General features: G+C 41.7%; 1 protein-coding gene across 17 annotated transcripts in view; it reads right to left on the bottom strand.

Annotated features, from left to right (window-relative positions):
- Positions 1-1,942: 1,942 nt before the first annotated feature.
- LOC121555656 (neurexin-1a-like) overlaps positions 1,943-14,284 on the bottom strand; it is an 838,957-nt gene continuing 826,615 nt past the window's right edge. For all 17 annotated transcript variants that reach the window (XM_041869510.2, XM_041869572.2, XM_041869886.2 and 14 more), the window contains one exon: positions 1,943-4,709. In XM_041869510.2, coding sequence (XP_041725444.1) covers positions 4,402-4,709 — 308 coding nt within the window. In that variant the 3' untranslated portion in view covers positions 1,943-4,401. The remainder of the gene's footprint in view (positions 4,710-14,284) is intronic.

Below are 14,284 nucleotides of genomic sequence, written 5' to 3'. Positions count from 1 at the left end.
GAGGGGGAGAGAGAGAATACAGGGAAGCAGTAGAGAGAGAGAGAGAGAGAGAGAGAGAGAGAGAGAGAGAGAGAGAGAGGGAGAGGGAGAGAGAAAGAGAGAGAGCGAGCGAGCAAGAGAGAGAAAGAAAGAGTGAGAGAGGGAGAGATACAGGGAGGGGGAGGGAGAGAATGCAGGGAGAGGGAGGGGAGGGAGAGAGGGAGGGGGAGAGATCGAGAGATACTGGGAGAGAGAGAGGAAGAGATACAGGGAGGGGGTAGAGAGAGAAGGAGAGATACAGGAAGGGGAGAAAGAGAAAGAAGGAGGGAGAGAGGGTTAGGGTGAGGGAGAGAGAGAGAGAGAGAGAGAGAGATACAGTGAGGGGGGAGGGAGAGAATGCATGGAGAGGGAGAGAAGGGAGCGAGAGAGGGAGGTGGAGAGAGTGAGAGAGAGAGATACAGGGAGAGAGAGAGAGAGAGAGAGAGAGAGAGAGAGAGAGAGAGAGAGAGAGAGAGAGAGAGAGAGAGAGAGAGAGAGAGAGATACAGGAAGGGGGAAAATTACAGTTCATTGGTGAGAAAAATACAGAGAAGAAAAGTGAGAAGCATGGATAAACAAGTTACTAAAAATACTTCCTTCCTCCCCCTCGTCCTCTGGTAGAGAATAAAATATGTACTCTAGTTTAAATCTGTCAGCTCCCTTTCGCCCATTTCATATGTTATTCAAAATATCCTTAGTCAATTCCTCTCTCATTCTTAATACAGTGAGGCATCTTTGGTCCTCTGCTGACCCTATCATCTTTCTTGACCTTGTCACCATCTGTCACTTCTCTCTCCTTCAGCCCTCATCCTGTCCTACCTCTCTATGAAGTTCCCTGAAATCAGTGAGTCAATTCGTTCATAACTTTATTGATCCTTGCCAGGTTGACATGGAGGTCTCTTCATGGGTTGCTTGTTCTGAGACAGCAAAGGTCTCAAAGGGTTCTGTATCTGATTCAGGATCTGCAGGGAATCTGCTTCCTTCTGGGATGTTTACCTTCTTCACAGCAATAGATTCAAATATATTTGGTCATGTCATATTATCTGTTCCAAGTAATCTTCCCATCTTAACAGCCAGTGGGGGTATGATGTACTTAGCTGTTGGCATGCACAACAATTCCACATATTAATATGTTATGTGTTGTATTGTATTGTGTGTGCTCTTAATGCGTTATGGAACCATGTTAGTGTAGGAAACTGCTAATTTAGCTAGCCTTTTTGTGAGGAAGGAAGGAGTGGAAGATTTATGCCTTTCATTGAATGATTCTGTGTGGTTGTTTTCGAATAACATAACATTTAGAAAAACTGGAACACACATGTATTCCAGAATATGAATTCAATATGTACAGTCCAATAATTAGGGGTACTACTAGGTCGTACTGTATTAGTCAGAAAGTGAAAGCTCTACACGACATGTTTTGCTCTCACTGTGCTTCTGTAAGAGTTACATTCCCCTTCTCCTGTCTCCATAACAAGCTACATCTCTATACCTCCCAGGGGACAGAATGAGGCGAGGCCAGCATAGAGCCTTGTGTTCTGGTCTGCTTCCCAAATGGTACCCTATTCCCTTTATAGTGGGAAGCCCTATTCCCATAGTTCAAAAGTAGTGCACTATATGGGGAATATGATGCCATTTGGGACGCAAGCATGCAATACCTTCTATAGTTTTTATTGGCCATAATTAATAACTACAAGTGAGTGAACAACAAGTTGCTGTCATAACCAGCTGGGTGTAGGCTGTTCAACTGGTTTAATATTCTTGGTTAACATGTTGCTGTCATAACCAGCTGGGTGTAGGCTGTTCAACTGGTTTAATTTTCTTGGTTAACATGTTGCTGTCATAACCAGCTGGGTTTAGGCTGTTCAACTGGTTTAATATTCTTGGTTAACATGTTGCTGTCATAACCAGCTGGGTTTAGGCTGTTCAACTGGTTTAATTTTCTTGGTTAACATGTTGCTGTCATAACCAGCTGGGTTTAGGCTGTTCAACTGGTTTAATATTCTTGGTTAACATGTTGCTGTCATAACCAGCTGGGTTTAGGCTGTTCAACTGGTTTAATATTCTTGGTTAACATGTTGCTATCATAACCAGCTGGGTGTAGGCTGTTCAACTGGTTTAATATTCTTGGTTAACATGTTGAAACTGTAGGAATTATATTGTTCTGTTCGTTTATTATTGAATGCATGGATTAATAAAGTAAGGTATAATTTAAGAGGTTATAATTAGGATAGCATGTACAGAGACTTTCTAGGAAATAAAGATAATGGACTTAAGATACTGATAACAAAGGCAAATCAACAGAAAGGTTTAACAATGAACCATTTAGTAATGAACAGTTCCCGTTTCCCACCTACCAATGATCTTACCATAGTGCTTACATATTATTTTAATGCATTTCCTCACAGACTGAAGTTCACTTAGGTAACGTTTTATTTCATTTATTCATTAAATTTTTCAAAACTATTTTTTCATAATAAATGTTACTTTGAGGTCAATAATAAAGAAATGGTCACAATTTGAACATAAAATACTGTAGAAAAAAATAGCACGTGTAGAAATTATAAAAGAAATGAACAATCAAAGAATGAATAATAATCCTCAATATTTCTAGGTCATAGTTGTACTCATTCCAAGCCCATCGGGTCGTCAGGACAGCAGAAGACGAGTGACAGTAGGATGACGAACACACACATATAGTTCAAATGGTCTCCTCCTATTTCTTCTTCAGGTTGTTTGCATCAGCCCAAGCATACACTAAACAATCATATTATAAGTCCACTTGGAAACACATACAGCAACATCATCATTATCATCAGTAGTATACGTCTTCATTCGAACGTGGCTAGGTTTAGTTTGGGTGGCAGGTACCGGGAGGTAAGCCGTCCGTTACTGTTACTGCCCCATGAATTGGGAGAAAGGCAGTGATACCCTGGAGACATTACCTCATCCGGAATGTCATCATCATGACATGTCTCTGCTGTCCACTATCATCATTACCTTGTACAGTTTGAGGACAGTCAGGCTACTAATGGGCCGGGTCAATATATCCATCAGGTTGGCATTTGTATAAAAACTAAACAGACATGTATAACGGGGGAATAAAGAATCCAACTGAAAAGTAAAAGTCATTGCTGATCAATGTCACCGTAAAATCTTCTATATCTAGCAACACTTAATAACATTTAATTTGGTATTTTTGTCATTTTTTTATTTGTTTTGTATTCCAAAAATGGTTGGAGGAGCAGATATAGCTTGCATGGTCATCTATACAACAGGCTATAAAACACCACTTTGTCACTGTCCAGAAAGCACATATAGATGTGGTTGTACTGTATATAAACACATGTACTGTAATAAGATACGTTTCGCGTGCATGGAGTGTTCCAGTATCAGAATGATCGCTTTCAGAATGTTCTGACTTCTCCTTCTAGAATTCTGTAAAACACTTTGCCTTAGATTCCACACTGATGTTGAAAACTAAGGCATCCACATTCCTTAACTGGCAAAGATGAATCTTAATCATAACTTGACATAAGTCTCTCTAGATCAAGGCCATTTTGTCTTTGCACTGTTGACAGATCAGGCGGCCATTTTTCCTTTAGTCTGTGTTTTGGCCATCATTGCCACTATAAAAAGTGCAAATACTTTGGCTGATTACTCAAACATAGAGTAGGTAGCATCTTTCTCCTTTCATTTCCTTCTTCACTGTTGCCTTGCCTTCCCATTATGTCATCTATTTTCTACTCTTTCACTCATCATCCGTTGTTGCACATGTTTGGCGTTGGGTTTTCTTTATTTACCTCATTTATGCGTTTTCGTTTTAAGTATTTTCTCGTAGAAAAGGTCCCAGTTAACACAAACACAGGATATGTAAATTAAACATTGGAGTTTATAGTAATAATATTGTATCTCCCTCAATTGTATCCCTCTCCTCACCCGTTTGAATCTCTCCTCTCCCGTTTGGCCAAACAATATCCTGGTAATAAACTGAACAAAACTGAACAAGTCACTGAACAATTGGTTAGATTATTTGTTGGTTTATGATGTATAGGTACTCCTGTAGATTATTCTGCTGATTGCCATACAGTCCAGACCCTCTTCCTTATAATCAGTATAGTCCAATACAGTACCTCTATCGCCCTGTTGCTATTTCCTATAGTCCAGTTTGCTTGGTTTTAAGAATCTAAAGGAAGATTTTATATTTTATTTTTACCACCCCACCATGTCTTAGGTAAAATGAAAGACAAAATGTTATTTTGTGGTTTTTGTTGAATTTCATTTGTTCATTATTATACACTTTTTAGTGGTCTTCTGATCTCCTGATTGGTCTTCTCGAATCAAAAAAGTTTGACGGGCCAGTGGTGAAGACCAGAGACAGTAAGGATCACACGTAATACTCCTTGTCCTTATTCTTTTTGCTCTTAAAGGAGGTCTTGGCTGCGTTCGGCGGTTTGTCCTTCACCAACGTCCCGTTGGACTGCGATGTGTTACTGATGTAGTTACGGCTCTCGTCCACATGGTAAGATCCCTCATCCCGGTTGCGGTATTTGTACATGGCGTAGAGCAGGATGAGGATACAGAGGGCGGCTGCTGCTATGATGCCAACCACCATCCCTGTGGTACTACTTGACTCACGGAACACCCCCTCCGATGGACCTGGGTAGCCCTTCACTGCCGGGCCTGTTGGGTTAGCTGAGGAGAGGGAGAGAAAGAGAAAGAGAGAGAGAGAGAGAGAGAGAGAGAGAGAGAGAGAGAGAGAGAGAGAGAGAGAGAGAGAGAGAGAGAGAGAGAGAGAGGCTCATAAAACAGACTCATAAAGAAGTAGAACAATGGAAGTTTCTTTTCAGCTTCATTGAAATTCACACAATGACAACAGAATGGGAATGGATTTCTATCAGGTGCCTGAACATCAATATAGAGTATGATCAATATATTTTGCCGCTATGAAGGTGTGCTAGCAGATCCCAGATCCCCTGACCTGAGTGTAACTTAACAACAGAGTCACTTCCTTCTGTTTGTATGATTCGATCCCCGGGACCACCCATACACAAAAATTTATGCACGCATGACTGTAAGTCGCTTTGGATAAAAGCGTCTGCTAAATGGCATATTATTATTATTATTATTAACTCATAACCAGTGCACCTACCAACTTTACCAACAATCCCTTATAACCATGACATGGATGATCTCACCCACAATAACTCATACAAGTAAACACCGCTCAAAACTCACAGATCTCACACACATTGCTTGAAAAGGCAAATACGGAAGAGTAGGGATATGAGGACATTTTGACATCCATAATAATTCAAAGTGACCAATGCATGATAATAGACCATTTAGAGCGAAACAGCCTTGTCATTATGATGCAAATGAGGGTGCCTTCAGAAAGTATTCACACCCCTTCACTTCTTCCACATTTTGTTGTGTTCTAGCCTGAATCTAGACAGATTTTTGGACACAGGCCTACACACAATATCCCATAATGTCAAAGTGGAATTACGTTTTTCAAAAGTTTTACAAATTAATTACAAATGAAAAGCTAGAATGTCTTGAGTCAATAAGAATTCAACCCCTTTGTTATGGCAAGCCTAAATAAGTTCAGGAGTGAAAATGTGCTTAACAAGTCAAATAATACGTTCCACGGACTCACACTACGTTATCCAGTGCCCGTGCTCCAAATTACACATCGGAAAGACCACACGAGCACTGAGAACATGGATCATAGAACACAAAAGCTCTATTAGATGCAAGGAGGAAAACGACCCACTAGCAGCCCACTTTATTCAGCACCAACACACAGTCAATGAACTAAAGATCTGGGCTATAGAGAAAATGCAGAGGAATGAGAGAGGGGGTGATTTTGACCGTTTCTTACTACAAAAAGAGGCTAAATGGATCCTTCTCCTAGACACTGTCACCCCCCATGGATTAAACAAACAACTAGAGCTGAATTATTTTATCTAGTATACATAATCCTTCCTAGACTGATCAGCCTAGACTGTATTTCCTTGTTCTGCTGAGTTTTTGATAATCGTCACACAATGTGCCTCGTTTTTTTTAATTTTTATACAACATATTTTACGCACTAGTGCATATACTGTCTTTTACGCACGCAGCTCTGATAGAGTATCCCTTTACGCACCTCCTTTGTATACATTCCTGTGCGTTATTTGTCATGTTGCATCTATACACTAACATGATAATATCGTAGATTTGTTTTGTATATAGTTATTTACCTGTCATGGGAGATTTGCCTGTCCCCTCCCCACCTCTATTTCTAGAGACATGTAACTGGCAAAAATTAATCTTAATCATAACTTGACATAAGTCTCTCGAGATCAAGGCCATTTTGTCTTTGCACTGTTGACAGATCAGGCGGCCATTTTTCCTTTAGTCTGTGTTATGGCCATCATTGAAACTATAAAAAGTGCAAATACTTTGGCTGATTACTCAAACATAGAGTAGGTAGCATCTTTCTCCTTTCATTTCCTTCTTCACTGTTGCCTTGCCTTCCCATTATGTCATCTATTTTCTACTCTTTCACTCATCATCCGTTGTTGCACAGCTTCCGTCCACAACCCTGGCTGAGGAAGACTCTAGTAGTCGAAACTCGTTGCAGTTGTGCGTTCTGATGTACCATGCTGACTGCTCCTACATGTATTCCTTTGTAAATATATTCTGTTAATAACTAATTAATCACTAAAGTTTATTGCCGCCTACTCCTCTTCCTTCTCCAATAATAATAATAATAATAGTGTCCTTCCTAACTCAGTTGCCGGAGAGGAAGGAAACCGCTCAGGGATTTCACCATGAGGCCAATGGAGACTTTAAATCAGTTACAGAGTTGAACTGCTGTGATGGGAGAAAATTGAGGATGGATCAACAACATTGTAGTTACTCCACAATACTAACCTAATTGACAGAGTGAAAAGAAGGAAGCCTGTTCACAATGAAAATATTCCAAAACATGCATCGTGTTTGCAACAAGGCACTAAAGTAATACTGCCAACAACGTGGCAAAGCAATTCACTTTTTGTCCTGAATACAAAGTGTTATGTTTGGGGCAAATCCAATACAACACATTACTTACTACTTTACATATTTTCAAGCATAGTAGTGGCTGCATTTACATTTAAGTCATTTAGCAGACGCTCTTATCCAGAGCGACTTACAGTTAGTGCATACATTTTTTTTAATATGTATTTTTTTATCTTTTTTTTTAAAATCTTTTTTTTTAATTCTTTTTTTTTTTTTATACCCCCCATGGGAATTGAACCCACAACCCTGGCGTTGCAAACGCCATGCTCTACAAACTGAGCTACATCCCCTGCCGGCCATTCCCTCCCCTACCCTAGATGCTTGTATGCTTGTAATCGTTAAGGATAAAAAAGAAGCGGAATGGAGCTAAGCACAGGCAAAATCCTAGAGGAAAACATGGTTCAGTCTGCTTTTCACCAGACAGTGGGAGATGAATTCACCTTTCAGCAGGACTATAACCTAAAACACAATGCCAAATGTACACTGAAGTTGCTTACAGTCGCAGAGTTACAGTTTTTACTTAAATCTACTTGAATATCTATGGCAAGACCTGAAAATGGTTGTCTAGCAATGATCAATAACCAATTTGACAGAGCTTGAAGAGTTAAAAAATAATAATAATGGACAAATGTTGCTCAATCCAGGTGTGGAAAGCTCTTAGAGACTGACCCAGAAAGACTCACAGCTGTAATCACTGCCAAAGGTGCTTCTACAAAGTATTATTACTGACTCAGGGGTGTGAATATTTCTGTAAATTAGATATTTCTGTATCTCATTTTCAATATATTTGCAAAAATGTCTAAAAACATGTTTTCACTTTGTCATTATGGGGTATTGCGTGTAGATGGGCAAAAAATTTAAATAATTAATAAATTTTCATTCCAGTGCTGTAACACAACAACATTTGTAATTTTGTTTTACCTTTATTTAACTAGGCAAGTCAGTTAAGAACAAATTCTTATTTACAATGACGGCCTACACTGGCCAAACACGGACGACGCTGGGCCAATTGTGCGCCGCCCTATGGGACTCCCAATCACGGCCGGTTGTGATACAGCCTGGAATCAAACCAGGGGGTCTGTAGTGACGCCTCAAGCACTGAGATGCAGTGACTTAGACCACTGCGCCACTCTGGAGCCCAATAAGTAATAAGTCAAGGGGTATGAAAACTTTCCGAAGACACTTAGATACTGTCTGTAGAGGCGCTATCTTTATCAGCATCATAAAAGCGGATAGTATTTCAACCACATAAAATATGTATCCAAGACGAACTGAAATTATATCAGAAACATGTTGGGTCATTTTCACGGCTTTCTATTTCCTTACAACCGGTCAAACTGATGCCATTTGGACATTTTGCATAGACAATCTTTCAGTTTTTTAAATTGTTATTGTATTTTCTCCCAGGTCCCCAAAAGTCTTTGCTCCGTGAAAGAAGCAGAGATGACAGAGAACTTTACCGATGTCAACTAGATTGAAGCATTCATTTCATTCTAGCAATTTATGACATCATTCTGGTGAGCAAGGGTTTATTTAGTATTTTAAGGCAACATATAATGACAGAAGAGAAGCTGCAAGTTTACTAACACATAGCCTATCAAAATGTCTGAAATTATAAGCAGAAATACATCTACAATAGGCCCCCCAAAAATTGCACCCTCTGTCAAAAAATCTTTCCGACATCTCTGACCGTAGCCTACAGCGCAATTTCTATACTTGCGGTTAGAGTCGGGTGCAGGCCTCAGATTTTCTCTTTCTCACATATAGTCGGGCGGTTCCAGATGGGTTATTAGCTATTGCGGGTGGGTGCGGGTGAACAAACAGCTGACCCGTGCACCACAAGTATGAATACTTTCTGAAGGCACTGTACAAATTAGCAATCGAATGATCCCCATCAATTTCAGTATATTCATTTTCAATTAATGAAATGAATAGGCAATGGCCAATGCGGTCTCTGTAATGAACTCTAAATGTTTGATAACAGTGGGTTAATAACTGAGCTACACTGCACTTATGGGAGCCATTTGCACCGGCTGAATGGGAAGCTGATTAGATATTAGACAGCCCTCTTTGTGTCCCGAGTGCCTTCCAAATTATAATCCATCTCAATTCATCTCACTCTGATTAGCCTCCACTCTTCTGTTCTTCTTCCCCCCGTCATCTCTTTCTCCCCTTCATCTCTCTCTCTCTCTCTCTCTCTCTCTCTCTCTCTCTCTCTCTCTCTCTCTCTCTATCTCGATGTCGGTGTCGCGATGCCCAGTCCAAGCTCTTCTCCTACCTGGCACCCCAATGGTGGAAGCAGCTTCCCCCTGAAGCTAGGACATCTCACTCCCTGTACATCTTCCAAAAACATCTGAAATCCTATCTCTTCAAAGAGTAGCTTAAATAATCTCACAGCCCATACCTTTTGTGAACTAACACTCGCACTCAATTTTTTTCCCCCTTACTTGCTGACTGTTGATAGCAACTTTATTGAGGAAAAATGAACTTACTATGACTGTGATATGTTGTTGTCCAATCTAGCTATCTTAAGGTGAATGCAATTCTTTAAGTCACTCTGGATAAGAGCGTCTGCTAAATGACTAAAATGTAACGATAAAGTACTTTTCACACTCTCATCTCTTCTCTTCCTCCTCTATTCCTCTTCCTACGTTCCAGTACACAGTGTGATGGCAGATTACAGCTCATCAAGAAGACTGACTGGGTCAGATCTAAGAGATCACTGTGAGGACAACGAACGGTTCAAAGCAGCGGCTGGGTGTCCTATAACCTCTGACCAGAACATCGGCCATCATTTTCTGTTCATTTCCCGATTAAATCACCGCTGTTCGCTCAAGTCTCTGTTATTGTACAGTCGTGGTCAAAAGTTTTGAGAATGACACAAATACTAATTTTCACAAAGTCTGCTGCCTCAGTTTTGATGATGGCAATTTGCATATAATCCAGAATGTCATGAAGAGTGATCAGATGAATTGCAATTAATTGCAAAGTCCCTCTTCGCCATGAAAATGAACTTAATCCCCAAAAAACATTTCCACTGCATTTCAGCCCTGTCACAAAAGTATCAGCTGCCATCATGTCAGTGATTCTCTCGTTAACACAGGTGAGAGTGTTGACGAGGACAAGGCTGGAGATCACTCTGTCATGCTGATTGAGTTAGAATAACAGACTGGAAGCTTTAAAAGGAGGGTGGTGCTTGAAATCATTGTTCTTCCTCTGTTAACCATGGTTACCTGCAAGGAAACACGTGTCGTCATCATTGCTTTGCACAAAAAGTGCTTCACAGGCAAGGATATTGCTGCTAGTAAGATTGCACCTAAATCAACCATTTATCAGATCATCAAGAACTTCAAGGAGAGAGGTTCAATTGTTGTGAAGAAGGCGTCAGGGCGCCCAAGACAGTCCAGCAAGCACCAGGACCGTCTCCTAAAGTTGATTCAGCTGCGGGATCGAGGCACCACCAGTGCAGAGCTTGCTCAGGAATGTCAGCAGGCAGGTGTGAGTGCATCTGCAAGCACAGTGAGGCGAAGACTTTTGGAGGATGGCCTGGTGTCAAGAAGGGCAGAAATGAAGCCACTTCTCTCCAGGAAAAACATCAGGGACAGACTGATATTTTGCAAAAGGTACAGGGATTGGACTGCTGAGGACTGGGGTCATTTTCTCTGATGAATCCCCTTTCTGATTGTTTGGGGCATCCGGAAAACACCTTGTCCGGAGAAGACAAGGTGAGCGCTACCATCAGTCCTGTGTCATGCCAACAGTAAAGCATCCTGAGACCATTCATGTGTAGGGTTGCTTCTCAGCCAAGGGAGTGGGCTCACTCACAATTTTACCTAAGAACACAGCCATGAATAAAGAATGGTACCTACACATCCTGCGAGAGCAACTTCTCCCAACCATCCAAGAACAGTTTGGTGACGACCAATGCCTTTTACAGCATGATGGAGCACCTTGCCATAAGGCAAAAGTGATAACTAAATGGCTCGGGGAACAAAACATCAACATTTTGGGTCCATGGCCAGGAAACTCCCCAGACCTTAATCCCATTGAGAACTTGTGGTCAATCCTCAAGAGGCGGGTGGACAAACAAAAACCCACACATTCTGACAAACTCCAAGCATTGATTATGCAAGAATGGGCTGCCATCAGTCAGGATGTGGCCCAGAAGTTAATTGACAGCATGCCAGGGTGGATTGCAGAGGTCTTGAAAAAGAAGAGTCAACACTGCAAATATTGACTCTTTGCATAAATGTAATGTAATTATCAATAAAAGCTGTTGACACTTATGGAATGCTTGTAATTATACTTCAGTATACCATAGTAACATCTGACAAAAATATCTCATAACACTGAAGCAGCAAACTTTGTGAAGACCAATACTTGTGTCATTCTCAAAATTATACTAAGGAGAGGTTATGCTGAGGGGATGTTATACTGAGGGGAGGTTATACTGAGGGGAGAATATACTGAGGAGAGGTTATACTGAGGAGAGGTTATACTGAGGGGATGTTATTCTGAGGGGAGGTTATACTGAGGGGATGTTATACTGAGGGGAGGTTATACTGAGGGGAGTTCATACTGAGGGGAGGTTATACTGAGGGGAGTGATATAATTATATATTTCTTCATGATATCCAGTTGGTAGTTACAGTCTTGTCCCATCGCTGCAACTTCCCTACAGACACGGGAGAGGCGAAGGTTGAGAGTTATGCGTCCTCCGAAACACGACCCTGCCAAGCCGCACTGCTCGTTTAACCCGGAAGTAAGCCGCACCAATGTGTCGGAGGAAACACCGTCCAGCTGGCGACAGAAGTCAGCTTGAAGGCGCCTGGCCCGCCACAAGGAGTCGCTACAACGCGATGGGAAAAGGAAATCCCGGCCGGCCAAACCCTCCCCTAACCTGGACGACACTTGGCCAATTGTGCACCGCCTCATGGGTGTCCCGGTTGTGACACAGCCTGGGATCGAACCCGGGTCTGTATTGACGCCTCAAGCACTGCGATTTAGTGCCTCAGACCCCTGTCCCACTCGGGAGGCCAGGAAACCATGTGTTTGATGTATTTGATACCATTCCCCTAATTCTGCTCCATTCATTACCATGAGACCGTCCTCCCCAATTAAGGTACCACCAACCTCCTGTGCTGAGGGGACCACTAGAGCAGGGGGGCTAACAATGCTAACAGACATAGGTTGTTTCCCAAGTGGACCATGTTACTTACGTATATAGTGCACTGCATTTGACCAGGGCCCGTAGGGACTATATAAAGGTTAAATAAATAAATACATGAATAAATAAATATAGGCACTATATAGGAAATAGGGTGCTTTGGGTCACAGTCACAGATGCAAGGACAGGAGTAGAGAGATGCAGTAGTGCAGGTGAGCAGCTAACAATGCTAGCAGACAGTCAAGGACAGGAGTAGAGAGATGCAGTAGTGCAGGTGAGCAGCTAACAATGCTAGCAGACAGTCAAGGACAGGAGTAGAGAGATGCAGTAGTGCAGGTGAGCAGCTAACAATGCTAGCAGACAGTCAAGGACAGGAGTAGAGAGATGCAGTAGTGCAGGTGAGCAGCTAACAATGCTAGCAGACAGTCAAGGACAGGAGTAGATGAGAGTTAGCGCCGCTAGGGGATTGAGTGTGACTGAGCGTAGCGACAGATTAGATTTGCCCGTGACAAGCCCACTTATCCTTGAAGACAGGTGTGAAGAAAGCCACCGGCTGACACAAGCCACCGGCTGACACTCTGACGACTCTCCCCTCCTCTTCCTCCTCTAGCTAACATTGTGAAAGGAGAGGGGAGCATTTCTAGTGGGTTACTTTTTAACATTTTCTCTCTATTCTTCGGTTCAGGGTTAAAGATTTGACAGTGAAGATAACGTGGTGGCTGGCGGAGGGAGGAAGAGAGATAGAGAGAGGGAGAAGGGAGAGAGCGAGACAGAGAGAGAGGAGGAAGAGGAGGAGGAAGGAAAGAGGTAGAAAGAGCGAGAGAGTGAAGTGTTCGTATGGGGCCAGTCAAGCAACCTCTCTCTGACCTCACCCATCGTCTTGTCAACTGTTGCCCGCGGAGACAGTGGCGGTGACAGCGGTAAGGGAGACCACATGAGACACTCCAGGAGTGGGTCATACGACTGGGTTATGTGACAACCCTGCTGTCCTCACCAGGCCTGATTCAGAGTGAAGATCAAGCGTGCAGAACTTGGATTTTCGCTTTAAATCATTCATTGATGTCAATGGCAGACTTTGAGAAAATTCCAAATAAGATGCAGATCTCAGGTCAGAATAACACCCAGCATGCCCAGTCTCCCACCCTCCTGATGGGTTTCTTCATGATCCATTTATAAAGATAATAGAAATAAATGACTTTTCCTTTTGCCCGCTGCATGTCTTGAATCTATCAGTTTCATCTTCTACTCTCTATACTAATCACATGAAAGCTCTTCTCCTGTCCTCTTACCCCAAGCATCGGTTGTACAGTACAGTACAATTAGCACATAATACATGCTAATGGTGACCAATTAGCACATAATGCATGCTAATGGGGACCAATTAGTACATAATGCATGCTAATGGTGACCAATTAGCATATACTGTATGATCATAGTACCAATTAACACATAAAGCATGCTAATTGTGACCAATTAAAACATTATGCATGCTAATGGTGACCAATTAGCACAGAATGCATGCAAATTGAGACAAATTAACACATAATGCAGACAAATTAGCACATAATGTATGCTAATAGGGACCAATTAGCAAATTATGCATGTGAATGGTGACCAATTAACACATAATGCATGCTAACGGAGACCAATTAGTAAGATAATGTGAACGTTGTTGACATGAACATCAAATGAACTGTACCCTGTAGCTAACTCACTATGCTATGACAATGATTCATGTTTCATCTACTTTGCTAGATTTTTCTTATTATGTTTTAGTCAGATTTGTACATGTTTGATGAAGTTATAGATGGAGCAGAGGGTGAAGGAAAGGACTTAAACTAAAATTATTTATAGATAAAAGCTGTAGCCTAACTGTAGTTATTATGAACGAATAATTGATTTATCTTGAATAAGTAGACTAGTTTGGAGGGAGGGAGTACTGTACAGTAAGTATCACTACTTAGTAGACTAGTCTGGGGGGAGTGAGTACTGTAAAGTAAGTATCACTACTTAGTAGACTAGTCTGGGGGGAGTGAGTACTGTAAAGTAAGTATCAC

The sequence above is a fragment of the Coregonus clupeaformis genome, chromosome 1, assembly GCF_020615455.1.
Source record: "Coregonus clupeaformis isolate EN_2021a chromosome 1, ASM2061545v1, whole genome shotgun sequence".
Taxonomy (NCBI): Eukaryota; Metazoa; Chordata; class Actinopteri; order Salmoniformes; family Salmonidae; genus Coregonus; species Coregonus clupeaformis.
This window is presented reverse-complemented; position numbering and strand designations above follow the sequence as displayed.